This window comes from Capricornis sumatraensis, chromosome 10 (assembly GCF_032405125.1).
Source record: "Capricornis sumatraensis isolate serow.1 chromosome 10, serow.2, whole genome shotgun sequence".
NCBI lineage: Eukaryota > Metazoa > Chordata > Mammalia > Artiodactyla > Bovidae > Capricornis > Capricornis sumatraensis.
Window position 1 is genome coordinate 101,675,029 of NC_091078.1, and position 27,447 is coordinate 101,702,475.

The 27,447-nt window shown below is 58.5% G+C and overlaps 3 protein-coding genes across 12 annotated transcripts in view; all 3 read right to left on the reverse strand.

Annotated features, from left to right (window-relative positions):
- Window positions 1–374, reverse strand: part of H1-8 (H1.8 linker histone) — a 31,091-nt gene extending 30,717 nt beyond the window's left edge. Inside the window, exon 1 of the mRNA XM_068983206.1 lies at window positions 269–374. Within this exon, the coding sequence (XP_068839307.1) occupies window positions 269–374 (106 nt within the window). The remainder of the gene's footprint in view (window positions 1–268) is intronic.
- A 7,802-nt stretch (window positions 375–8,176) lies between these two features.
- RHO (rhodopsin) lies at window positions 8,177–13,127 on the reverse strand. Its single transcript, XM_068982409.1, has 5 exons — window positions 12,767–13,127; window positions 10,890–11,058; window positions 9,508–9,673; window positions 9,150–9,389; window positions 8,177–8,287 (listed from the first exon to the last, which is right to left on the reverse strand). Exons 1-5 carry the CDS (start codon window positions 13,125–13,127, stop codon window positions 8,177–8,179), a joined length of 1,047 nt encoding a protein of 348 aa, XP_068838510.1.
- A 7,949-nt stretch (window positions 13,128–21,076) lies between these two features.
- Window positions 21,077–27,447, reverse strand: part of IFT122 (intraflagellar transport 122) — a 65,689-nt gene continuing 59,318 nt past the window's right edge. For all 10 annotated transcript variants that reach the window (XM_068982507.1, XM_068982505.1, XM_068982506.1 and 7 more), the window contains 7 exons: window positions 26,887–26,987; window positions 24,860–25,025; window positions 23,847–23,958; window positions 23,210–23,335; window positions 22,306–22,385; window positions 21,885–22,049; window positions 21,077–21,417 (listed from right to left, as the gene is read on the reverse strand). In XM_068982507.1, coding sequence (XP_068838608.1) covers window positions 21,328–21,417; window positions 21,885–22,049; window positions 22,306–22,385; window positions 23,210–23,335; window positions 23,847–23,958; window positions 24,860–25,025; window positions 26,887–26,987 — 840 coding nt within the window. In that variant the 3' untranslated portion in view covers window positions 21,077–21,327. The remainder of the gene's footprint in view (window positions 21,418–21,884; window positions 22,050–22,305; window positions 22,386–23,209; window positions 23,336–23,846; window positions 23,959–24,859; window positions 25,026–26,886; window positions 26,988–27,447) is intronic.

The following is a 27,447-nucleotide window of genomic DNA, read 5'->3' on the forward strand; positions in this document are numbered from 1 at the left end:
CCGCCTACTGCTCGAGCCCTTCAATTAGCTCCAGCTGGGCAGAGCCCCTCGCCCCGAGCAAATGGGCTCCAGCTGCGGAGGCCCCTGCTCTCTCTCCTCCCTGCCCGCCCCCCACCTCTGGCATCAGCTCTTGTGCCCCTTGTGCGGGTGGGGGGTGTGCGGTGTTTGGGGCCAGCCTGAGGGAGGAGAGGGCAGGAAGGAAGTGTTCAGGACCCCCAGGGAACAGGCTCTCTCTCGGAGGACGGAGGGGGCCGCTCCATGAGCTCACCTGGCTTTTCAGACCCTGATGGCCTGGACGACCCCTCTGCAGAGGCTGAGGAGGCCGAGGAGGCCGAGGAAGAGGTGTCGCTGGAAGCGACGCTCCCGGGAGCCATCTCGCAGGCAGAAAGTACAGGCGGCCCCCTCGCCTGGCGTGAGGCCCCCCGGCCCGCCTGCTCGCCTTACATATCCTCCAATTAGCCCCTGATTGGGCGGGAGGCGCGGAGCTGCTGGTTGGGCAGGAGGCTGGGAGGGGGCCCTGCAGCCCCGCCCGGAGCGCCGAGGATGCCTCAGCCCCGACCACCTGCTCCTGTGTGACCTTGCCCGTGTGCCTGACTTCTCTGGGTCTCAGCCCCCACGGTGAAAGGAAGGGGGCTCAGATGCTTGGTCCGCCCTGCGCCTCTGTGCAGCAGAGCCCGGGGCTGCAGACGGGGAACTGGAACGCCTGGGCCAGTGGAGGTAGCCGCGGGGAGGTGAGGGCCCTCCCCACCCCACCTCACCTCCCCAACCCCGGTGCCCACCCCTGTGCCCAGGCCTCAGCTGGCCTCCACTGTCTCAGAAAGCAGCAGGTGGAGGCCGGCCAGTGGGTTCACCTGGAGCAGACACCCCCAGGTCAGCCTGTCGTGACCTCCTTCTGTGCTGTAAGAGTTTCTAAGGAATGACAGAGCGATGTTTAAATTACTCGGCAAAAGTCTCTATAAATAAGGACAACATCCACTGGGAAAACCGACAAAGATGAATTCACCAGAAAGGCAAACAAACACAGGAAAACAGCCTCGACTTCTTTGGCACTCAGGAAAATTTAAATCGAAACAACGACGAGCTACTCCTTTTCTCGTCAAACTGATAAAAACTGAAGACAAAGTGTTGGCAAGGATGCGGGAGCCAGGCCCTCGCTGTCTCTGCCAGGGTGTAAATTGGGTGCAGCCTACTATGGAAAGGTATTCCCTGGAGCCCAGCAACGCCGCCTCTCTCTCCTAGGAGCGCATTTGTTGGAAAAGAAATAATTGCTGTGTTATTTGGAAAAGGGAAAAAAAAAAACCAACTTCCAAATGAATCACTCAGGGCCTGGTAGAATTACTTACTGCAGAATACTCTGCAGCCATTTAAAATGATGAGGTGCAGACTTCCGTGAAGTCCAGGGATTAGGACTTCATGCTTCCACTTTGGGGGCTGTGAGTTCGATCCCTGGTCGGGGAACTAGGATCCCACATGCCATGTGGTGTGGCCAAAAATAAATGAATAATAATAAAAATAAAATGACAAGATGGATTAAAACAAGGATGAGGTGGCATTTCACATGCAGTAGGATGACGATTTTTTTTTTTTTTTTGGCCATGCCATGTGGCAAGTGGGATCTTAGTTTCCCAAACAGGGATTGATCCCACACCCCCTGCACTGAAAGCATGGAGTCTTAACAACTGGACCACCAGGGAAGTCCCCAGAATGACAAATTTTTTAATGTCCATCGAAATTGAGCATCCAGGATGTGAAGAAATACAGAGCTGCTGGAAAGCAACTCAGAAAAGCAACTGAGTAACATCTATCACGACTAAGATGGATTTGGGCCACATCTACCCATGTCACTCCGGGTATAAATTTGAGGGAAATTCTTACACTGATAGTGCTTCCCCCATAGTTCAGTCGGTAAAGCATCTGCCTGCAATGCAGGAGGCCTGGGTTCAATTCTTTGGGCTGGAAGATCCCCTGGAGAAGGAAATGGCAACCCACTCCAGTCTTCTTGCCTTGAGAATCCCATGGACAGAGGAGCCGGACAGTTTACAGTTCACAGGATCACAAGAGTCAGACACGACTTAGTGCTCTTCTTTCTCACACTGATGATACATAAGGGTGCTCAGTGCGATCTTGGCAAAAATGAAAAACAACCTAGATGCCCACCAAGGGCAGACTGGACAAATAAACTGTGATCTGTTCACATGGTGGAATATTACACAGCAGTGAAAATGAATGAAACAGAAAGTATCTGTGGAATATGTTCCCCACTTTGTGTGTGTGTGTGAGTGAGTGTGAGTGAAGTCCCAGCAGAAGTTCTGAAAGGATTTATACCAAGGTAACAGCAGTGGTTACCTCTGAGGAGAGTGTAGGATTTTAAGGGGGCAGGTCTAGGACATACTTGCCTCTTTCCGTGGTCTTACTGTTGGGATTTTTCCAGGGGACTCTCCATTACCAGAGGTCTGGATTGAGGCAGGCAAGGTGTTCTAAAGTGAAACTAGATACCACTGCCTGCCTAGCACCCTTCATAGCTCCCCACTGCCATGGGGACCTCTCCACTGACCTCTCCAGTCTGGCTTATGAAGCCTCCTTCCCCCTTGAAACCCCAGAGTCTAACCACACTGAGGCTCTTGGAACTGGTTAGGTGTTGAGAGCTGGGCTTTCCGCTCTGGTTTCCTGTGTGCGTGTGTTAGACTGATGTAAAAATAGTGCCAGTTTTTCACCCCTGCCCACATCCATGCCCATTTGCAGTGTAACTCTGCAGCTCCTCCCTCGTCCCTGGAATCTGAGCTCACCTTGGGACTTGTTGTGACCAACCCAGTATGAGGGAAGGGACGTGTGGTCCCAGTCCTAGGTGAGCAAGCCTGCTGGATGTGGAGAGGCCAGTGGCCCAGTCTCCCCTGTTGCCCAGCCTACGCTGGCTGGCCAAGCGGCCAGCCCTCCAACTGACCACAGATGCTCGAATGAACCCAGCCAAGGTCAACCAAGCTTGGTCTGGGTCACCTGGCTGACCCACAGAGTCACAAGCAACAGTACACGGTGTGTTGTTTGAAGCATGAGATTTGGAGGTTGTTGTCAGTGCAGCTGATACAAGGCCCTCTTTTATCTGTATCTACCTTCTCCGGGGGACTTCCCTGGTGGCTCAGTAGTAAAGAACCCGCCTGCCAATGCGGGAGACGCAGACTCCATCCCTTGGACAGGAAGATCCCCTGGAGAAGGAAGTGGCAACCCACTCCAGTATTCTTGCCTGGAGAATCCCATGGACAGAGGAGCCTGATGGGCTCTATAGTTTACGGGGTCACAAAAGAGTCAGACTTGACTCAACGACTAAACAACAACCTTATCTGAACTGTTTCTCACTCATCCTTTTGGCCTCAGTATAGACATCACGTCCTCAGAAAAGCCCTCTGTGACCCCCCCTAGGATGTCAGGGGCCCCTCCTCGGGGTTGCCAGCAGCCTCCAGCAACCCGGGTTAAAACACGGCCTTACCTGTCTCCTTGAGCTCTGGGAGGCAGGGGCAGTGGCCAGGGCTGTGTCTGTCTTGTTCCTGGTGGTGTCCCTTGTGCCCAGCACAACACCTGGCACACAGTAGGTGCTTAGCGCCCATTGCTGAAGCAGTCTCAGTGCCAGAGCGGAGCTCGGCTGAGTGGAGGGAGGCCTGAAAACCATCTGCGGGAACCTTCTAGAGCAGGAGCCGAGATGAGGCAAAGAGGCATGTGGAAGCTGGTGCCAACGGGGGCAGCAATTTTGATCACGTTTCCAAGAACTGAGAAAGACTCAGGGATACAAACATTCCCACGAGCTTCATCTGAAACCCTGCTCCAGGTCTGTGCCAGGATAGTTTTGCATTTGGACGGAAGAAGTTCTAAAATGTGCTGCATGATCTAAAAATTCTTCTAGAGGATTGCCTTTTCACAGGGAAATGGTAATTGTGATCAGGCTGCTGGAGAGAGGACGAGCTGCTTCTGGTACTCATGAGATGTTTTTACTGAGACCTGTACGAAATTTAAGTTTCGCCAAATTTTTTCTTTTTTACCATCTTGGGACACATCGGGGTTCTTCTATGTGTGAACTTACAGTTCTGCAGATTACAGTTCTAAACTCTGCATTCTCCTTCCAGAGGCAAAAATCAGGGGCTGAGAGAGCTCTGTGGCCTTGTCCCTGGCCAGGTCACAGCCCAGAGACTTGCTCCCTCCAGTCCATCTCTGAGACCAGCACGTCCTGGCCTAGGGACACTGGCTGCCCGGAGCCTAGAGATGAGGTGGGTAACACGCTCTCCCCAGACTCAGTCAGCAGTTGTCCGCCTTTATATGCGGCAGGTTCCCCACCAATGGCAGTCAAACCAACTGCAAATTGAGGAAGTTAAGTAGGGTTTACTCTCTACCAGGAAAAAGTCGGAGAATGTCCTGGTTTTAGAGGAAATTTTTTTTCCTCTGAATGTGACGCTGATGAATCCTCACAATAAGTGGCCTATGGGAGGGGGGGGACAGGGCTGACCACAAGGGAGACTAGCTGCAATGTCACTGTGCCTACCACTACTGTGCCTGGTCCCACACAGTATCTGAAACAGAGGGTGGGATCCACACCCATCGGCCGTGGGAATCCTCTCGTCACTGCTGTGGATGGAGGGCGAACTAGCCGGGTATCACCGACACGAAGCGCACCTCCTCTGGACCGCTGCTGGTTCTGGGCTCCTTGCCTGTGGCCCTCCTCCTTCTGGTAACCACTTCCTGAAGTTTCCTTTCGGCTCCTTCCTATCCCCACCCTCAGATCATTCGGTTAACGTAGGGCTAATACAACCGGGCTTCCCTCGTGGCTCAGCTGGTAAAGAATCCGCCTGCAGTGCGGGAGACCTGGGTTCGATCCCTGGGTTGGGAAGATCCCCTGGAGAAGGGAAAGGCTACCCGCTCCAGTACTCTGGCCTGGAGAAGTCAATGAACTGTATAGTCAGTCCATGGGGTCGCCAAGACTCGGATGCGACAGGGCGACTTTGATTTTCAACGCTACCTTGGGCGGCAAATGCAATCAGGTGACCGGGGGCCAGGCCAATCAGAGGATGAATGCCCATCCCAGCCTGGTGATTGGCTTAGGAGCTATCAGGTGACCCAGGCCTGGCCAATGAGAGCCCTACCTGGAAATGACTGACAGATGGAGAAGAGAAGCCCCATTTCTGCAGGGTTTGCTGAGCTTGGAATTACTGGTGATTTCCATGCTTACATCTTTGGAACAGTTAACCTGGCATAAAGGCATTACTTTGTCAATAAAGGTCCATCTAGTCAAGGCTATGGTTTTTCCAGTAGTCATGTATGGATGTGAGAGTTGGACTATAAAGAAAGCTGAGTGCCGAAGAATTGATGCTTTTGAACTGTGGTGTTGGAGAAAACTCTTGAGAGTCGCTTGGACTGCAAGGAGATCCAACCAGTCCATCCTAAAGGAAATCAGTCCTTGGTGTTCATTGGAAGGACTGATGTTGAAGCTGAAACTCCAATACTTTGACCACCTGATGTGAAGAGCTGACTCACTGGAAAAGACCCTGATGCTGGGAAAGATCGAAGGCGGGAGGAGAAGGGGAGGACAGAGGATGAGATGGTTGGATGGCATCACCGACTCGATGGACATGAGTTTGGGTGAACTCCAGGAGCTGGCGATGGAAGGGAGGCCTGGTGTGCTCCGGTTCATGGGGTCAGAAGGAGTCGGACACGACTGAGCGACTGAACTGAACTGAAAGGCAACACAGAGGAAAGTGCAGCCAAATGGAGACCTAGAAGCCAGATAACATGGACTTCCCTGGCGGTCCAAGGGTTGAGTCTCCCCTGTGGGTGCAGGAGCCGTGGGTTCCATCTCTGGCCTAGGCTCCAGGGCAGCTGATTGGATGAGCCACAGCTACTCACTGAAGCTCAAGTGCCCTGGAGCCCGATCTCAGCAACAAGAAAAGACACCGTGATGAGGAGCCCCAGCGCCAGAGGGAAGGGTGGCCCCCGCTCACAACAAATAGAGAAAGCCAAGGCACAGTAAGGAAGACCCAGTACAGCCCCCTCAAAAGCTAGGTGACCTCATCTGAGCACCTGCACCCAGGCATGCCTGAAGCCCTGAGCTTTTCATTTATGGGAGCCAATCGTGTCTTCCTTTTGCTTCGGTACTATTGAGTGTGATTTCCTGCCTCCTGCAGGTAAAGGAATCCTGACTGACATCACCCACCTAGGGAGACAGAGTAGAGAGGGGCACGACAGAGATCCCAGCTATTACCTGCCCCAGCCCCTCCATGGCATGAAGGATCTGCCTTCTCAGACTCCTGCTGCCTTTTCCCGCCTTGGAGGAGGACGGTCATTTGGGAGCTACACCTTCATCCCATTCTCCCTTCAGATGAGGTCCCTGGTAGGGCCAGCCCGGAGCTGAGGCTCCAGTAATGCAAAAAAGCCTCTCATCATCTGCTGAGCTCAGGAAGCACGTTGGCTGCATAAAGCCTGAAATCTCATTAAGGTCAGTTTTAAGATCCCCTTTTGCAGATAAGGAGGCTTCCAAGAGGTGACAAAATTTGCTTGCAGTTTCACGGGCCACCTGGATCTCTGTGACTCCGAGGTTGGAGCTTTTCCCATTCCTGGGCCTGCTCCCCACAGCCTAAAGCACTCCCAGGGGGCTCTGATAGTTGCTCAGACCCAGAAACCCCAGGGTCAAGGATCAGATGAACACTGCCCCGTTTCCACCCATCCTGTAGATAAAGAGCTTGAGACTGACGAAAACCACCACCACTAACACCAAGGATAGGAGCCGAGCTTTTAATACCCCAATTTGCCTTCATCTCCAGGCAGAGCTGGGGAGAGGTAGAGCTTCCCGCTTTGGTATGTACTTGAGGAGGGGCATTTATGAGGCGGCTGGATTCTGATGTCCCAGAGTCCCAGCCAGCCTCGCAGCAGCAAGGACTCTCTGGAGTGGAGAACGGACTGGAGCCGCTGAAGGCTTGCCCAGCAAGGGAGCTAAAATCTGTGATCTGTGAACTTCCCTGGGGGAAGGTGGGTCCAGCTGGATTTCCCACGCTTTTGTTTTTTTAAGCTCTTTTTGAGACAAAGGTGATGTTGGGGACCCAGCTCTTCGTTAAATGTGGGCAGGTGAACATAACTTCTAGAAGCTCCATACGGGCCCAGAGATGCTGAAGCCTGGGTGCTGGGCAGGAGAGCTAGTGGTTTTTCAGATGCCGAGAGCAAGACCTGTCTCTCCGTGGGTTGCACTGGAAGGGAATGGCCCGCGTCATGGGGGCTCTGCACTGGCCCCAGACTCTGGTCCTCTGATGTTGTTTTTTTGTGTTTTTGTTTTCTTCTCAGGCCTGATGACTGCACTCTGCATTTCCTTGACTGTCCTTCCCTGTGGCCCACCACCCAGCGCTGGTCTGGCCTTGCTGTCTGTCTAATGTTTATAAGCCTGATGAGGCTGGATGCTTAGGGCTTTGCCCAATCTCAAAATGGTCCCTATCAAGAGGAGATGATCATAGGAATGAATTACTTATATTAATTGATATTATTAATAATGTTAACTACAGTCTGTCCAGCTCCTTACTATTTACAAAGAGCTCACACACGCAAGCACATGTGCACACACACACACACACACAATCTCATTTGATCTTCCCAGCAGCCGTGTGAGGAGAGATTTGGAATTCCCATTGTATGGGGGAAGAAAGTGAGGCCCAAGGACAAAACAACTGCTCAAGGTCATCAGCCAAGGGCGAGCTGCTGCTGCTGCTGCTAACATGTTACGAGAGAATGACTATGCCCTCCCGACCCGTTCATCTCTCCATTCACGTCTCCATTCATTCCTTCCTTCCTCCACCTAGCATTTATTAATAAGCACCTACGGCGTGCCCCGTCGTGTGCTACTCACTTATCCCTAAGCTGGGACACTTTTCCAGAGCAAGAGCTCTTGTGTAGCTGAGAGATGAGCTGAGGGGAGCGGAACTACAGTGGGCCCCCGGGAAATCAGGACTCCAGATCGGGCCGCCCCTGCCAAGTGAGGCGCCTCCTGTTTCTCTCATTGATTCGTTTGCATTTGGTTGGTTGGTTTTTGTGTTTACACTCAGGGAGCCTGTGAGAGCTGGTTCCAACAGGCGCGGCTCCGGATGGAGCTGCTGAGGCTGGGGTGGGGTGGGGGCTGGGGGACTCCCGCGGCTGGCCATGGAGTCCCTGGAGGGGCTTAGGCAGGCGCCACCTGGCTGGTCTCTGTCTTGGAGACGGTGGTGGAGGCCTCGTCGTCACCCAGCGGGTTCTTGCCACAGCAGAGGGTGGTAAGCATGCAGTTCCGGAACTGGAAGGAAGAGGTAGGGTTAGGGTAGGGGTGCTCAGGGTCCCGCAGAGTCTGGGTAGGAAATGGCATTGTCAGCGCGGTGTGCCGTCTCCCTCTTCTGCCTCTGGCCCTCCCAGCCTCCGATCCCCGGTCAGATGGCTCCCTGGAGAAACTTACTAAGCCTCCCCAACCCCACCCAGAGGTGCTGGGACCAAACCCGAAGGGACTCTGTCACTGGTGATGCGCCATGATGCCCTCAGTGTGCCAAGAGCCATCTGGAAATTATCCCATTGAACCCAAGAGTTTAGGATTTCATCCTTTCCATGGATGAAGAAACTGAAATCCAGAAAAGGGAAGTGACTTGCCCAAGGGCACACAGCTAAAACCTAGCACAGCTGGGATTTGAACCCGATCTGTCTGACTCCAGGTTTTCCCCACTGGACCAAAGAACCTGCAGAAGAACCTCTGGTCTATGTTGAAAGGACTGCTTTATCCCTTCATCCTTCAGAACAAGACTTTTTGGCATCCTGTCCAGCTTTGTGGAGACTGGCACCTGTTCCCAGGCCCGGGACTTTGACCATCTGGACCGTTAAAGCCAGCCTTCAGAACCATCTGGACTGGCACTTCTCTTTCCTAAGCCAGTGTCAGAGGGCTTGTTAGAAATGCATATTCCTGGGCCCACCCTGAGCTTCTAATCAGAAGGTCTGGGGGTTGGTCCAGGAATCTGCATCTCTTCCGGATGACTCATGATTACCCCAGGGAAAACCAACACCTCCCCCCTGCCCATTTTGCAGGTTGAAAGACTGAGGCCCAGTTAAGACTGCAGCTTCTCCACCTGTCGCCTGGGGGGGACCTGGCCCCTTCCCACCCCACCAGCAGGCACCTGCTTGTTCATCATGATGTAGATGACGGGGTTGTAGACGGACGAAGTCTTGGCAAAGAAAGCCGGGATGGTCATGAAGATGGGGCCAAAGTCAGAGCCCTGATGGGTGAAGATGTAGAATGCCACCCCGGCGTAGGGCAGCCAGCAGATCAGGAAAGCGATGACCATGATGATCACCATGCGGGTGACCTCCTTCTCGGCCTTCTGAGTGGTGGCCGACTCCTGCTGCTGGGCAGCCGCCTGTGGGGACACAGGGCCCGGTGTCCAGACTTGAGGCTCCTCTGGGCCGGGGGCCGCGCTCAGCCTCATCAACGCTCTTGTCCCCAGCCCCACAGCACCCGTCCCCCAAGGACCCTACCTCCTTGACGGTGAACACCAGCTGCCCGTAGCAGAAGAATATGACGATCATGGGGATGGAGAAGTGGACCACGAACATGTAGATGACGAACGACTCATTGTTGACCTCCGGCTTGAGCGTGTAGTAGTCAATCCCGCACGAGCACTGCATGCCCTCCGGGATGTACCTGAGGACCGGAGAGGGGCAGGGGCCGGAGGGGCAGGGGGAGACCCGCATGTGAGGGACCGGGGAACAGGCCCCGCTGGCCAGAGTCCTCTGCCAACGCCTGCAGCGGGACTGCCCTCACTCTGGGCCTCACTTCCCCTCTCTGTAAAATGGGGATAATAAACCTTCCCTTGGCTGTGAGGCTCACATCTACTGAGATGAGGGATCCCAGTGTGTGGAAACAGTGTTGTTGCCTTGTTCAGCGCTGTGTTACCCTGGGACCCTGGTCTCTCCCAGTCTCTCACTCCCAGCGCCCCTACTCTGCCCCCTCTGCTTCCCTGCCTGGCGCTTCTTCACCCGGCCTACCACTCCTGAGTGGCCGGAGGCCAGGCCTCGGACCATGAGGTAGGTGGGGAGAAGGGAAAAGCTCCCAATGTCTGTATTGCAGGCACCCAGGTCTTTTTAGGCCACTCACGGTAATTAAGGGATTTTTGCACAGTTTCTGGAAACAAGAGGCCCTGGGGCGTGTGGTTAGGGCGTGTGATTTCAGAGGATGGTGACACTGAACCGACCCCAGGAAACCCACTGTCCATTAGCTGCATCTACGAGGATGTAACTAGGCCAGACTGGAGAAGATAGGGAGGGAGGGGCAGGGTTTTTTGCCCCTTGCTAAATTGCTCAGGAGGGAAAACACTGGCCCCAGGAAGACTGAGAGAGAAGGAGAGGGGAGAGAGATGGCAGTTTCCTGGAAGCAGAAGGGCACGAAGCCTCTGGGAACCCACAGAGGCCAATTTCCCAAACCACGTTCCACCCCACCACCATCTCATCTCAGCCCGTTGGGGGATATCAGCCAAGAGTCTTGCCAGGACTGGTTCCCAGGGCCACACCGCCACACCTGCATGAGGGAGGCTCTGCTTCTGCAGGGGCGGAGGCCTGAGGTCAGAGGAGCTGCTCCCGGGGCGCTGGACTAAAGAGGATTGGAATCTGGCCTGGCTTAGTTGGGGATTAGGGGCACAGCCAAGGTGAAGGGTTGGGGCGTCTTGGAGTCTCCTTGACACGGGGAGCAGCCCCGTAGCGACGTTAGGGGCTGACCCTCTCTCTTCCCTGCCCTAAACCTCAACCCTATGACAGCTGCCAGCTCGGGGGGCCTGAAACCAGGCAGCACCGGCCCCCCTCCGGCTGGAGGACCCTATGAAGCACCCCGGAGACCCTCCTCCCCTCCTGCTCAGGGCCGTTACCTGGACCAGCCGACCAGGGGGGGCGCGGCGCAGGCCAGAGCCATGACCCAGGTGAAGGCGACGCCCATGATGGCGTGGTTCTCTCCGAAACGGAAGTTGCTCATGGGCTTGCACACCACCACGTACCGCTCGATGGCCAGGACCACCAAGGACCACAGGGCGATTTCACCTGCAAGGCGGCCGCTGTCAGCCAACCCGCCACGTGGCTGGACCTGTCTGTCTGAGGAGGAGGTGTGCTCCTCCCGGGGATGGGGAGGGGGGCCGACCAGGAAGGCACCGGGGAGCAGTCCTGGAGTGCAGACTTAAGGAGCAGAGGGTCTGGACACGGACGAGGGGAGGTGGCAGGGCAGACGGGCCGATACACCACATGGAGGAACTCCCAGGAAGGTTAGTGCAGCCAGAGCTCCGGGTTCGCGGGGAACATGGCAATCAGCTCGCAGGGTCATGGCTGAGAGCTGGGAGCCCAGTGGGGAGTTTTCACAGAACAGTGTGTCCTTTGTGGGGCCACCGGCAGAGTTCCAGGCACAGGGGATGGCAGAGGCAGCAGGAGCCAGAGGGGGAGGCCTCCCTTTCCTCCTGGGCAGCGGGCCTCTTGCCACCAGGGACATGGAACACCCTGGGCATGGGTGACCCTCTCTCGGGAGCCAGGGACCCGGAGAGTGTTTTGCTCAGAGGGAGGAGGAGGAATGATAATGACGGGGTTCAGACCATCTGCCCTGCACATCACCCCCAGAAACTCAGGAGGGAGGTGGCCGTGGGGTTTACCAACCGGGGCATTTCTGAGAGTGAAAGGGAACGCTAGTGGATACTCCAGGCCCACGGTTGTCCCAGAGGCATGCCCACCTGTGGGCGGCACCCTTCTGGCCTGAGACTGGGGGATCGTGGTCATTCAGCAATGGCCAGCGCCCCAGGAACAGGGCTGAGGCAGGGCCTGGACACACGTGGGAGAGAGGAGACAGAGCATCCTGTGGCTGGTGCGGGCTCTCTCCGCCCCCAGGCTTTGTGACGATGACCTCCCGCGTCTCCTGCTTGCCCGAGAGGCCATGTCCCCGCCGGGGGACTCTCCTGGGTCTGAGCCAGGAGCCCCAGGCTCTGGGCACTGGCCTGCCACGTTCCTGAGTCAACTCTTCTCCTCTGCACGCTGCAGTTTTCTTATCGGCTAAACGGGATCTATTCACCCGTTTTTTAGTGAAAATATTTTAAAAGCATGGCTCACAGCAACACAGATCACCTCACCGGGTCTACTGTCTCCCTGTGAATGGACTCCTCAAGGGACTCCTCAAGGCAGAAAGCCTTCAAGCAGAGCAGAGAGCCTGGAGGCGGGCTGGGATGGAGTCAGAGAGAAGCCGGGGAGAGACCACACCCGGCGCCCAGTGCAGGCAGAGACCGGTGCCTGGAGGACTGAGGACTCTCATCCTGCCCCAGGCTGGGGCCCTGAGCACAGGCATCCGTGTCCAGCTCTCTCTCCCCGGGACCCGGTGTGGGTCTTGCCCAGCCCTGCTGCTCCAAGGGGAGCAGAACCATGGCCTGAGGGGCCGCAGAGACATAGGCTTGCAACTCGGCCTTGCCAGAGACTGCCTGCGACCCCAGCGAGGCCCCAGACTCCTCTCATCTGTCTCCTGGCTGGAGGGCGAGACAACGACCCCAGTGCCAGTGAGATCACGTGCTCGGCACCCGCTCTCCACCAACGCCGGGCAATCTCGTCATCGCTTATACAGCGTTTATTGACTGAGTAAGGGAGGGCTTTGGCTCACGGGCTCTCGTCCACCATCCGCAAGGCTGGGGCTGTCCCCACACCCCCACCCCCGCCACACCCAAGCTCCTGGCTCCTGAATACACACACACCCCTCGCCCAGCCCACCGCACCCAGCTCATACCGCCCAGGGTGGCAAAGAAGCCCTCCAGGTTGCAGCCCGTGGGCCCAAAGACGAAGTATCCATGCAGAGAGGTGTAGAGGGTGGTGGTGAAGCCCCCGAAGACCATGAAGAGGTCGGCCACGGCCAGGTTGAGCAGGATGTAGTTGAGGGGTGTGCGCAGCTTCTTGTGCTGGACCGTGACGTAGAGCGTGAGGAAGTTGATGGGGAAGCCGAGCACGATCAGCAGGAACATGTAGGCGGCCAGCATGGAGAACTGCCACGGCTCAGCCAGGTAGTACTGCGGGGCCTCGAAGGGGCTGCGCACCACGCCCGTCTTGTTGGAGAAAGGCACGTAGAAGTTCGGGCCCTCGGTCCCGTTCATGGCTGCGGCCCTTGCGGCTGTCCACCGGCGGCGTGAACCCGGGGATGATTCTGAGGCCGGAGCTCAGCCACACGGGGCTCCGGCTGGATGACTCCGGGCTCCGACTGCCCCCCCAGGCCCTTATAAAGTGACCTCCTCTCCCTAAGCTCCCGGCTGAATCAGCACCTCAGAGATTGGGGGCGTTATTAATCATATTAATCCTCACTGCTGCAACGAGGGGCCTAATTGGCTTCCAGGTGGGGCCAAGGTGACTCCAGGTGGAAGGCTGTGGTCGGGGAGAAGGGGCGCGTGCTGGGGACCCTGGGAAAGAGTGGAGGCCTGCCCCCAACTTCCCTGTCCCCCTGTCACATCAGCTGATGGCCCTGGCCTGGCACTGGGACCCCTAGCTCCAGGCCCACTTCCCTCTGGCTCAGGGCAGGCAAACTTTGCCTTCCTCCCGCCTGGCCCACGAGCTCCCGGAGGGCAGAGCGCTATCATCCCCTCACTCAGCCCCTGAGCCGTCCCTTCCCCACCTGGGTCACCTCTGGGCTTATCCAGTCACCACACACTGGCAGTGCCCACCGGCCAGGTCATGAGCTTCACAAGTGCAGCAGGGCGCTCCGAGGACCGGACACAAGCCCCACGTTGCCCAGGAGCTCAAAAAGCATTTGTTCCCTTGAACTGGAGTTTACTCACTCACTTGTTCAAACCGACATTTATGTGCAGGCCACTGGGGGACCCGAGGCTCCTCCTTGTGGGAAGACCCGCTCCCGACCCGGGGAGGGGAGGCCACCTATCTGCAGAGACATCCAGGGGGACAATGTGTTGAGGGAGGGGCGCTTTGCCAGGTTGCCAAGTGGGGAAGTCAGCATAGACTGAAGACAGAGGACCGGCGAAGGCCCAAGGCCAGTCTGGGGTATGGGCCCTCATGGGCTGGGGTCAGCTGGGGTGGGGCTTAGTGCCAGGGGCTTTGTCCAGGGGAACTTGGGCAGATCGTGGGGAGAGGAAGGTGGCTCAAAAGCCCTCAAGGATGAGCTGAAGGGAGCGATGGTGGAGGCAGGGACCAGGGCAGAGGGGACCAGAGCGGGGAGGGGACAGAAGCTCTTAGGGCTCCTGAGCAGGGCCTTGCCTCCAGGAGGTGAACAGGGACAAGCCTGTGCCAGGCGCCAGATCCCTGTGGTGAGCGAGGAGGTGTGGTCCCGGGAGCTCCCGTGTGAAGGGGAGATGGGCCCTAGGAACAGCACACGGACCGCGGCCTGGGACTGGGGTCAGGCTGGGCTGGGGCCGTGGCCCTTGGGTGCCCTGTGATCGGCAAGCCGTGATGGTGTATCCCAGAAAAGCAGGACGAGCTCAGGGTGCGAATGAGGGCCCCCATCTACAATAGGATCGTGAGGACCTCCTCCCAGGAGTGAAGTGGGGTTGCGGGCAGCCTGGCCTTCGGGGTCCTCAATGACCACGGTCCAGCCATGACTTGTATCCAGCACCGTGTTCTACACAAGATACTCCAAGTTCTGGGGAACATGGTGGACAAGAAGGACCAAGCCCCTGCCTGTAGGACATGCCCTTCCGTGGGGGCAGGAAGGGGCCCCCACAAACCATGAAACAAACGACAATGGAGACTGTTCAGATGGTGACATCCTCCCGATACACACTCGCCTGGAGCTGCCCACGAAGGCCTCTCTGAGACCTCGAGGATGGAAAGGGCCCTAAAGGGTGGAGCTATCCAAGGAGAGAGAGCGGCCAATGCAAAGGCCCTGAGGCAGGGAACGCAAGGCCGGCCAGGAAGCATCCCAGTGTCCGAGACCTCCGTTGCTGAAGCTCCCTTGTGCTGTCTCTCTTCCCACCTGGGATGTCTATACCTCTCTGCTCAGAAACGTGCCCCCTTCCCTGCAGCCCACCTGGGGCTCCAGAGCCCTGCTGTCCCGGGAAGCAGGCAGCGTCAGGACTTGCATGGGGAGCCTGGTGGTGTGTGCGCTGGGGGGAAGGAGCAAGGGGCAGGCAGGCGTGGCGGGTGGGTGGGGTGTGGCTGCTCAAGGTGTAAGGTGCTTGGCCCAGTGATTAGGCCCATCGCTAAAGAGGTCAAGGTGAAGAGTTTGATTCTGACACGGCCCCTGCTGGCCAGACAGAGGGACAGACGATGGACTTCCTGGGTCAAGACCAGCACGCGCAGCCCTGCCCTGGCCAGGCTGAGCCCCCGACCCTCAAACTCATGGCCTTGCTTGTTACCCCCTAACGCTTATGACAACCTGGAAGCTTTTAATTCCTATTCTGTTCATGGGTCTCCTAGGCTGTACCTTGAGCCCAGGGGTGGGCTGGGGTCTGTCTTGCTCATCACAGGGCCCCAGAGCCCAGCTCAACACACAGCAGGTGCACGTAAATCGTTTCCCTTACTTCTGAGGTCCCCAACCTTTTTGGCACCAGGACCAACTTCGTGGAAGATAATTTTCCCACGGACCAGGGGTTGGGAGGGGGGATGGTTTTGGGATGATTCAAGTGCATTACATTTATTGTGCACTTTATTTCTAATCTAGCACTGCCGCTGATCTCCCACCAAGTACCATAGGTCCACAGCCTGGAGGTTGGGGACCCCTGCCCTACTTGAATGAGCTGGGATTTCTGTTTGGTACCTGGGGCCTGGCACATGACAGGTGCCCAAGGACTGTCTGTAGACTGAGCGGATGCATCTAGGTTATCAAAGGAAGTGCTGACTTTCTCTAAGACTCAGGTCCACCCTCTGTTCAGTTCAGTTCAGTCGCTCAGTCGAGTCCAACTCCTTGCAACCCCATGAACTGCAGCACGCCAGTCCTCCCTGTCCATCACCAACTCCTGGAGTCCACCCAAACCCATCTCCATCGAGTCAGTGATGCCATCCAGCCATCTCATCCTCTGTCGTCCCCTTCTCCTCCTGCCCCCAATCCCTCCCAGCATCAGGGTCTTTTCCAATGAGTCAACTCTTCACGTGAGGTGGCCAAAGTATTGGAGTTTCAGCTTCAGCATCAGTCCTTCCAATGAACACTCAGGACTGATCTCCTTTAGGATGGACTGGTTGGATCTTCTTGCAGTCCAAGGGACTCTCAAGAGTCTTCTCCAACACCACAGCTCAAAAGCATCAATTCTTCGGCACTCAGCTTTCTTTACCATCCAACTCTCGGGTCCATCTATGACTACTGGAAAAACCATAGCCTTGACTAGACGGACCTTTGTTGGCAAAGTAATGTCTCTGCTTTTGAATATGTTATCTAGGTTGGTCATAACTTTCCTTCCAAGGAGTACGCGTCTTTTAATTTCATGGCTACAATCACCATCTGCAGTGATTTTGGAGCCCCAAAAAATAAAGTCTGACACTGTTTCCCCATCTATTTCCCATGAAGTGATGGGACCAGATGCCATGATCTAGTTTTCTGAATGTTGAGCTTTAAGCCAACTTTTTCACTCTCCTTCTTCACTTTCATCAGAGGCTTTTTAGTTCCTCTTCACTTTCTGCCATAAGGGTGGTGTCATCTGCATATCTGAGGTTACTGATATTTCTCCCGGCAATCTTGATTCCAGCTTGTGCTTCTTCCAGCCCAGTGTTTCTCATGATGTACTCTGCATATAAGTTAAATAAGCAGGGTGACAATATACAGCCTTGACGTACTCCTTTTCCTATTTGGAACCAGTCTGTTGTTCCATATCCAGTTCTAACTAAATATGCTATCTAGGTTGGTCATAACTTTCCACCCTCTGTGAAAGAGTCTAAGAGTCCACTCTTTCAGGGTGGGGAGATGGGGGGTTAAAGGTCATCCCTGACATGATGGACATCTGCTCTGTAATGCAAGATAGACAATTAAAAACAAAGAATGCTTTTTTGTTTGGAAGAACGGACTCACAGAACGACAGGAAGGTCGTTAGAAGTCACCTACTCTGACCCTTCTTTGCAGGTGGGGAGACCAAGGCCCCCAGTCCATAGGGGGTCACCCAGGTCACCCAACATGCCCGCCTGGCTACTCCTGCCCCAAAGGAGCTCTCAGGAAGACCATCCATCATCCACAGTGGGGTGCCAGTGACAAAAGCGGGTTGCACTGGGGTGCTGACAAGGGCCTGACTCAGTTGTTCAGGCCTGGGCAGCAGTGGCAGGGGTGGCACTGGGCTCAGTCGCCAAGAGAATCTGGAAAGACCTGTCGCCCCCCTCAGTTCGCTGGGACTAGGAAGCTCCAGGATCCACTCCCACCTGCAGGGCAAAGCTGCCCGCTGTCCCGTCTGGGCCCGGCTCACAGACCTACAGACCCGAGGAGTAGGTACCCCCGTTCTCCCACAAGGGACCGTGGCTGTCGGCCACGAGGCTGGGGGCAGCCCAGGCCTCCCTTCCCTGAGCCTGTTTCCTGCCGGGACCAGTGACCCTTGCTGACAGTGTCCCCCGCTTCTGCGCGCGCGCGCGTGTGTGTGTGGTAAGTCCCTTCAGTCGAGTCCGACTCTGTGAGACCCTCTGGACTGCAGGCCGCCAGGCTCCTCTGGCTATGGCATTCTCCAGGCTAGAACACGGGAGTGGGTGGCCAGGCCCTCCTCCAGCGGACCTTCCCGACCCAGGGATGGAACTTGCATCTCTTTCATCCCCTGCACTGGCAGGCGGGTGCTTTACCACTAGCGCCACCTGGGAACCCTCCTGAGAACCTGGTTCAGTCCACAGCCGTGGAGGGCCCCTCCAGCTCTCAACCTGCATTTCCCACTTGGTACCCAACACTGCCAGCCGCATCTGACTTGTCTCTCAACTGCCTGCCCATCCCAGAGTAGGTGCTCGATGAACAAGTGTCCAGGGGAGGGACAGCTCCTCCCAGCCCCACGGGGAGGCCTTCGTGCCTCTGACCACTGGGGAAACCAGCTTCCTCAGCAGAGCTGGGTAGAGGCGGGGGGTCCAGCCTTCCACTTGAGCTCTGCTGTCCCCACTGCCGGCAGGCTAGAAGGACGCTGGGATTGCACGGAGGACCAAGCGCAGTGTGGATGACCTTCTGAGCCTCCGCCCCTCTCAACCAGGCAGGCGCAGAACAGGCTGTGAGGGGCGGTGAGCGGTGGGGCTGGGGCGTGGTTGGTTGGTCTCTGCTTCCCCAGCCCAGCCCCTCTGGGAGGCCAGGTGTGGCGAAGGATTAGAGCTTAGCGGGCAGCGGTGCGCAAATAGCTCTTAAGCCTCTGCGTGGAGGTGCTGCTTGGTCAGCAGCCTCCTCTCCATGCCACCCCCCAGCTCCCCTCACTGCTGAGCCACCTGCGTCACCACAGTGAGGCCGAGTGAGGCCTGAGACAACTCAAGGGGGGAAGAGGAGAGGAGAGACCGGCTCTGCGCTTTCCACTGCCTCTCCTCCCGCCTCCCCCTCCCCAGCGTCTGGCCAATGCTGGGGCCTGGGGCCATGGAGGTGAATCCTAGGCCACTCCCTGTCTCCCCTCCTGGTCTCCCCTCAAGGAGCTCCCGGTCTTCAGGGGCAGCAGCCACGGGGGAAAACGGATAACCTGGAGAGGTGGAAAAACGCTCCTGCCTCAGAAACATCGGGGCCAGGAGGGAGGGGACAGCTGGGCCAAGGCTCCCGGCTGGTGAAGAGGCGCTGGGGCCCCGGGCTGGGGTAGCAAGGGAGGCCGGGGGTCTGGGCACTAGGTGGCAGCCAGCGGGGCCGCTGAAGCTATGACAGGCAGGGCAGTGGCATGCTGGAGCCCATTCTGATGTCCTAGGGTCTGGAGGAAGGCATCAGGATGTGCTTGGGCAAGTGCTGGGCCAGGGTGGGAGCCCCGCCTGGAGGCGGCCCCTCTGCCCGGGCTCCTGCCTATCTGACGGAGGGGCTGGCCTGTGCAGAAGGCCGTCTGATGCCTGCCCACCTGTCCAGGAGCCACGAGGGGCCCCCGGCTTCAGCAGCCTGCCTGAAGGTGGATGCGGATGTCGGCGGGCTGGCTGAGGCTGGGCTCGAGCTGGGGCCACCTGAGGTCTGGCCCGGGGGCTCTTTCTGGCCGCCCAGTCCCCTCTTCCTTACCTCCTCCTTCCAGGAACAGAGAACAGTGCTGAGGACCTGGAGACAGGTCTGGATGCAGTCGCAGCCGGAACCGCGTCTCGGCGGCCCAGCCTGCGGCCACCGCTCCTCTGTCGGGGCCCCATGTCCTCGTGGGGAGACGGGGCGTCTCAGGATGCCCGCGGGTGAGGCCTTTCCTTCCTCGCCTTCCTCACTGTGGCCTGCAAGGGGGATGGTCACCAACACAGACCGAGGCTGGGACCTCAGTGTCAGAGCTGGAGGGGTCTCTTGTACAGATGGGCCAACAGCGGTGGAGAGAGGGCTGGACCTGGCCACGGCCCTGCCCAGTAAGGACAGAAGGGGAGCAGGACGCGGCGCTCATACGCAAAGGCAGTGCCTGCCTGTGACCCTGTCTTGGCTCCATAAATATTTCATAAACGGAAGAAAAGAGAATGTTCCCGAGCCTCAGTCTCAGCATGTGTCCAGTGGGCACCCTTGAAGACGCCAGAGGGTTATAGAAGACAAATGCATGGAAAACCCTCACTCGGGGCCAGACTTAACAGGGAGCTCGGACTCAGGCCTCTGGAGCTCAGCTCCTCTGGGGTGGCAGCACCAGGCATGGCAAGGCTGCGAGGATGCCCGCTGGAGTTTCAGGCTGGGCCCCTCCCCCACCTCTAGCCGGCCATCTGATCTGTCGCTGTGATTGACGCCTGTTCGGTGGGGGGGGGGGCTGTTTGCTCCCTCTCCTCTTTCCCAGCCACATGCGAGTGATTTCAGCTCAAGCAACGTGCTAATGGAAATCCTAACACATTAATAAATGTTTAGCACGCGAGAGAGCATGCATGATCGTAAGTAATTAAGACGCTCAACGGAGGAGTTCTGTTGGCACAACTGTCTGGCTCCATTTCTTTCTTTTCCTCCGTCACCTCCTGAGAGAGCTGCAGAGGGCGGGAGGGGGGAGGGGGCGGGGCCAGGGGCCAGCCCTGGACTCACCCCCGGGGGGCCCCCCTGCAGCCACTGCCCTATCCTAAAGTCTTCATCCCTCCCTTTGGAGGGGACCTTTGCCCCACTCGGCCCGCCTCACGGATGCCCTGCAAAAGATCAGTATCTAATCACCCGGCTGGTTTTCCACATGTTCCCTGGCAGCCCAGTCCCCCTCTTCCTGCCATCAGGACTTTGCATAAAGCCCTGGACTGCTTGCTGCCTTCTTGGCAGGGACCGGGGAGGAGGGTGAAGGGAGAGGCCTTGGGGAAGGAAGGACAGACCCCAGCACCTCCGCCCACCCGAGGCTGCAGAATGGGAAGTCACCCGCCCTCCGTCACAGAGCTGAGTGAGAACCGAGCCAGCATATGAAGCGTGGCTGGTATAGAAGAAGGTCCCCAATAAACGTCAGCTCCCTTCCCCAGCTTCTCATCTGCCCTCAAGCTGCCAAATCAGACGCTTGCTGACGCTCAGGGGATGGGCCCTTCCTGGAACCTCATGCGGGACCCACCTGCTCCAGGAGCTGCAGGAAGGGGCAAGCTCAGGCCACGTGGAGGACCAGGGAGCAGCTGGGGAGGACTGAGGGCCTGGTCCCAGTTGGGAAGTAGAGGGTGGACTCCATAGGCCCCGGGAGCAGCCCTGTTAGCCACCTTCTTTAGAGCCAGGTATCTCATCTTCTCCTTGAGATGGAGCCCCATTCCGCCAAAATAAATAAATAAATAAATATATTTAAAAAAAAAAAAACCTGTTCCCCTACCATTCCCATATTGCCATTTTCAATTAGATTAGATTTTAAGAGCACACAAATGTAATGTTCCTCTCGGATCAAATTAGAAAGAAAAACAGGTGCACTTTTGCATAAGGAAATTAAGTTGCAGACAATATGAAGATTTGCTAAAATGCAGACACTGATGAAAATAAGTAGCCCTTTTATTTGTAATTATTGAGGCAATCTGTTCGCAAAGTATACATGTGAACGGTCTGACAGATCCGTGGACTCCGGCAGACTGCCGCAAACAACTCCGAGCCGTTCTGAAACGAACAGATTTTCTCTCTCTCTCTCTCTCTTAGAAAATATATATTCGTTCTCTCCTCCATCTCCTGGTGCTATTCACAAGACACAAAATGCCATAAATAGGAGTTTCATGGTTATACAAGGCCCCTAAGATACACACTCGATCGGGGCAGAAGACACAGTCTGACAGTTTAACTCTTCCTTCAATGGCCCCGCGACGGGCAGCGGCTGGGCAGGGCGGCGGTCCTCTGGGGGCTGGTCAGGGGCTGGGGTCGTCCACGCGCCGCCGGCAGTAGGGGCAGCAGGTGTGCTGAAGCAGCAGCAGCTCATAGTCCTCCGAGTGGAACATCTGGGGAGAGATGGCCGTGACCCCGCAACCCTGGGCGCTCCGCAGCCCCGAGCCAGGCGGGGACCACCGCCCTGCTAAGGGCAGGTGGCTTGGCAGTGAGTCGGGGCCAGAAGTACCAAGTCCCGCCCACCCTTGTCTGAGGACCACAGGGAGCTGGGGAAGGTCCGAGGCCCCTTCTACCCGAAGCGCAGTTCACAGGAACATCACGCTGGCCGGCCCCCCTGGGTGAAGCGCACGTACAAGGAGCACAAGGTCAAGGGGCAAATCCACAGCAGATGGTCCAGGGATGCCTGGGAGGCTGGGGAGGCGACTAAGGACAGCCAAGCCTCTCCTCCAGCCCGGGAGCCCTGGCCTTAGCCGCTGAGGGACATGTGTGCTGCCCCCATGCCGGGCCTCCCTACGGGGCCCATCCGGGAAGCGCAGCAGCAGCTGGAGGGAAGGACCCCGGGACCATGCGTGGGCGGTACCTGGAAGCAGGAGGGGCACATGGTGATGGAGGCGTCGGGCAGCAGGGAGCGGAAGTACTGCCACTGCAGGGGCGGCGGCCAGCGCTTGATGAGGACGTCCCGCCGGCTCATGGAGCGCAGCACGGAGCGGCTCACTACCACGGGCACGAACTCCGAGCCACCTTGCTGCAGGCCGGGCAGGGAGAGCGAATGGGGCCTCGCTCAGCCGCCGGGGGTACACGCCGCCCCACAGAGGGCCCCCGAGCCCTCCCCTTCCAGTCTGGTCCCTCGGGAGAACCCAGCTGGCCATCTCTGTGACTGGAAGCCCACCTCCCTCCCCTGGGGGCCCCAGGGGGAGTGTGCGGAGGAAAGGGACCTGAGCCAGGCCTTGGGCGGGGGGCCGGGGGGGTCTCAACAGCCCGTCACTCAGGGGTGCCCGCACCTCAAAGCTCAGCTTGGCCGTGAAGGGGTCGTCTTCCCCCACGGAGTCCATGCTCTCGTCCAGCCTCAGGGTCTGGGCATCTGGGGGGCACTGGTCAAGGACGGGGCCTGAGGCCGAGGGAGAGCCCCCCCCCACCCGAAGCATTGAGACTCACAGGGCTGGGGGCTCCCTTTGGGCCAGTGTAGGACCCTCCCCATGGCTCAGGGAAGCATAGCAAGGCGCGCGAGTGGCTTTCCCCATGGAGGAGATGCCTGCTCACATGGAGCCCAGCACACAGGTTGGGGAGGTGGTGGGGGGCTCTGAGGGCTTCTGCTGTGGCCCCTCAAGACCCAACACAGCCCACAAAGGCCGCTGAGACGCAGCGTGGGAGCCAAGGCCTGTGGGCTGCAGGGCTGGACCAGGTATGACAGGCCTGGCGGCAAGCCACAGCCCCTAGCACAGCCAGCAGCTCCTGGAGGGTCTCCCCACAGCTGCTGGGCAGCCTTGCAGACCCTCCTCGCAGAGTAGGGTGGGCACTCCTGGGGATCCCAGGGCCGGCCAGCCCGGGCTGGAGGTGCCCAGGGAGCCACCCCCTTGGCCAGGCCTCCACCCCCCGGGGAAGGGAGGCTGCGGGTGCCAGGTCAGGGCAGGCCGTGCCCCACAGCAGCCACACCCCAGCCTCCTGGGCGGGCACGGGCCCGTGGACGTGGTTCCGGCCTCCTATCCTCCCTGCCCCTGCAGCAGCTCTGCACCCCGGGCCGGCGTCCCACCTGGCTCTGGCCCTGAGCCTGCTGCCGTAGGGGCCTCTCCAGCGCACAGAGTGGCCCGCCCTTGCCTCACCTGGCCAGCGAGCCCCCAAGGCCCCCCTGCCTCCAGGCCGGCGCCCAGCGGACACACACACGGGTCCGGCCGGCAACCAGGATACTGTTGCTCGTGATCTCTTGCCACTTGTTCTCCCGCTTGAGTCTTGGCGCCTCCAGATCAATGAGGGAGACAGCTTCTTCATCCGTGATCCCCTCCTCCAGGCAGAATTCAACCAGGTGCAGCACCTCTGCAGACACAGGCAAGGGAGAGGCTGCGAGGCTCTCAGAGGCAGCGCTGGGGGGCGGGGAGGGGGGTCCGAGAGCTCCTTCCCGCCCAGTACAGGCCTTGCTGAAAGCCGGCGGGGCGGCAAGGGGAAGCAGGCATGTGTGGGCAAGGGGCCTCGACCCTCAACCATAGCCCTAGTACCTGGACGGGCTCCTCTGCAGGGGAAGAGCAGGGGCCTCTGCCCAGTTCCTGGAAAGGGGCCTCTGATCCCCGTCGACGTGGAAGGAGCTGGGCCTTGAGAGCCGCATCAGCTGCCCGGATTGAAGGCCCCTCTGCCCAGGAATTTCATCAGGCAGAGCAGCACTCCGGGCTCTGAGGGGTCTGGGCAGCACTGGCCCTGCCTCTGGGAACCCTGAGTGACCCTATGTGTCAGGGGTGTGAGGGTGGGGGTCTCACTGTCCCCACTTTGTCCAAATGAGGACACAGGCCGCGCTGTCTGCAGGCCAGCCACCCTGCCTGCCCGCTGAACTCACCGTAGGAAGAGGCGGAGAAGACGAAGGGCTGGCGGCAGTTGATGCAGACATTGCCCAGGTTGTTGAGCAGCGGGTTGTTGGTGGAGCAGCGGTAGCACAAGGGCACCAGCTCCTGCAGGACAGAGCGCGGCCGCTGAGGGCTCTACGGGGGTGCGGGCACAGCCCCGTCTCCTTGCCTGGGCTTGGGCTCCAGCCTCCTGGGCCTGGTGGCCAAGAGGAGAGGCCACCTGGATGGGCGGGGCAGGGGCTCTGCACAGGGACGGAGCAGGGTAAGGGCCTACAGAGACCAGAGGCCCTGCCCCTGGGGCCCGCTGCCCAGGATACCCCCTTCCCAGGTGGGGCTCCGCAGTTGCGGCTCTTCCGGCAGGAATGACGCCGGCCACAGCCACCACTGACCAGCCAGCCACTGTGCTCCACGGGTCGTGCCAAGCACGTGACCAACTTCAGCCTCATTCCTCCTCACAGCCTCCTGCAGGAAAGCTGTGACCCGCATCCCCATTTGATAGACGTGGAGACTGAGGCTCAGGAAGACTGAGACACAGCTAGGAAATGGGGGAGCTGGGATTCGAACTTATATCTGATGCCAAGTCTGCTCTGAGCTTGAAGGAGACAGTGGCTGTTTGGGTTGGAGGAAGGGAGGTTGGGGCACAGACGGAGCTGCAGACACTGGGGGTGGATCTGCGGGTGAGTGATAACCTGCCTCCAGAAAGGGGGACTAGACCAGGGTCTCCTAGGACGAGGCCCAGGCAGAGACACTGGGCCCTGGGGCTGGGGCAGGGCAGACCTGGAGCCCCAGGACGGCTGGGAAGCAAGCGGGCAGGGCTGTGGGGCTTAGGGGGGTGTGATAAACAGAGGAGGCAGAGAGGGAAGGGCAGAGAGAGCTGGCACAACAGGGCTCAGGCAGGGGATGGGGTGCAGAGCCCCAGGAGCACGGCAGCCATCTTTCAGGCGAACCCAGGCCGGGCACAGAGGTGTCAGGAGAGGCCTCCTGCCCGAGGGGCCAGGGCCCTCACCTCACTGTCATGGAAGGGCTTGGAGCGGATGGTCAGGCTGCCCAGTTCAATGGACTTCTGGAACCGGGCGGGGATCTGCAGGCCCTGCAGCTTGTCGTAGGCGTGCCGGGCCAGCTTGTAGGCGCCCAGGGCCTTGCTCTGTTTGGCCAGGGTGAAGAGTGTGTTCCTGCCGATGATGAGGTTAAGGGCGACAGAGGCCACAGCAGGCCCGAGCACTGGCTCTGCCCACCTCTGGAGCGAGCCCCAAGCTGGAACGCAGCTTGTGCACATGCCAGGAGGGCACGCGAAGGAGCCTGAGGACTGCTTCGCTCATCTGTGGGAGGTAAGTGAATTTCTCGGATATCAAGGCCCGGAGATTTTTCCAGAGATACAGACAGCGTTGTCTGCATTAATATTTTAACCTTGCTTAGGTTTTCTGGGCCTGCTGATGGCTCATCTTGGACCCTGGCTGGGCCAAAATGGCTCTCCCTGCCTCACCCGGCCTGCCAGCCAGCCCCTAGATTGCCTGGCACCAAGTGCCGCCCGCTCCAGCCCCGCCAGGAGGAGCCTGATCCCCAGTGCAGAACACTTCTTCCTGCACTTCCCCAAGGCCACGGCGAGCTCTGGGGCCCTTCTCTGAGCTCTTAGTCTGGGGCTGACGGGCTTTCATGCTCCACCTCAGGTCACCTCAAATGCCAGCTGTGCCCAGGCCCGGTCTGCCCTTTCTACCCTCACCCTGACCCTGAATGCCCTTCCCCACTGCCCCCTGCCAAGCCTCAGCTAAGCGAGGCCTGCGTCCCAAGCCTCCTCCGAGCCATCCTTCCCCGACGTTCCTGCTGCCCACTCCCCACCCCACCCCCGTGGCCCCTTCCACAGTCGTCACATGGAGACAAGGTTCCTTGTCTGTGTCTCCCCTGTCCTCCCTGGAGTCAGGGACCATGTCAGGAGTCGTTTCCACATCCCCAGTGGACGTGAGGGTGAAGCTCAGGGCAGGGTTCAGTCAGACTCTGCCGACCTGAACAGAACTTGCTGCAGGGGCTGCGTGCAGGGGCCGACGCCCCATGATGGGGGCAGCTTCCCCCGAAATGTAAAGGATGGGCCTGAACCCCTTCAGAAAGGCTGGTTCTCACCAACTGGCAGCTCTGAGCTCTTCCCTCAGAGGGTGTGTGATTCACGGGAAGAAAGCAGGGCGGGGGCTCGGCAGAGGCTGAGAAATAGTGACGTCCCCTCCTGAAGGAGGGGACAGGGGCTTCTTGTGACTTCTGTCCTTTTCAGGACCTTCAGGATTGGGGGTGATTTCCTCGCAGTCTCTGGCAGCACAGGCCCTAAGGCTCCTCCATGGCCCTCACTGGCAACCAGAGGAGGACAGGCCGGCTCCCAGGCAGGCCCTGAGGCTGCTGCCCCTTCAGCCCAGCTCCCAGGCAGGGGGCTTCAGCTCCTCCCTTCTCCCACCTCAATTCCCTCCAGCCCCGTCTGTGCACTGGGTGCTCCCCTGGAACATCTACTCAGGCCTCCCCTGGTAGAGACAGATGTCGCCTCCTCCAGGCAGCCTTCCTTGACTTTGACCCCAACCTTCACCCTTGCACACCGCACCCGTCCCACTGAACGAGGCCCTGACACTCGTCATCTTCCCTGACTGATGGTAGTTTGTTGCCTGCTACCGGCTGTGCGCTGGGGACGCAGCAGGCGCTCATCCACCTGGGCTAAACAAAGCTCTGCCCGCCCCCAGGTCCCCAGCTCAGAGGCCTAGCATTCCCTACATTCTGGTCACATGCTCCTCTGGGGGTTACAGAAGGCCCACACAGTGTGTGGGCCAGAGACCCTCCACCGGGCCCAGAGAGCCCTGAAAACTCCCCCTCCCTCGGCGCTGGCCTGAGCCTCCCCGGCTGAGCCTCGCCTTCGGCAGCAGCATGGCGAGCTCCCTCCCTCTGTCCGTTCCCGAGGGCTGCTGGAGAGAGAGGGGAGCCTCTGCCAGTGTAGTGCTCTGGAAGAACTCCTGGGGCCATCAGACAGGAGGGGCAGGACAGAGGGCGGTGAGCGAAGGATACACTTTGGAGATGCCCAGGGGGGTGTCCTTGGTCAGGCTGTGCAGCAGGAACCTGGAGATGTTGAAGAGCGTCTCGGGAAGGTGGAAGCTGAACGGCTCCTCCTGCCGCAAGGAAAGCACACAGAACTGAATTTCTCAGCCGAGCTGCTGCTGGGCCAGGTGAGAGGCAGATGCCGGGCACTCGGAGTGACTTTGACAGAAGAGCAATCGCCCAGGGAGCACCTGCCGTGTGTGTGCTGGGAGCCTGTGGCCACACTCATCTGGTCCCCAGCCCAACCCGGAGAGGGAAGCAGCTTCACTCTCACGGCAGTGAGGGCAAAACCAAGGCCCCAGACACGGTCTGCCCATGACACCCGCATGGGGCTGCGATTCAAACCCACTGAAAGTGTTTCTCTGAAGCTCATTGCCTCTGGGGTGGCTAATGATTCCTTCTCCCTGAGCTCAAGTTGTTGCCAATTAGCTCTAAAAGGGGAGACCTTTAGGCAATTTGAGACGTGACCTCCATACAAGCATCTCCTTAAACGGAGGCACTTAACCCTCTGCAGCCTGAGAGCACAGGCCT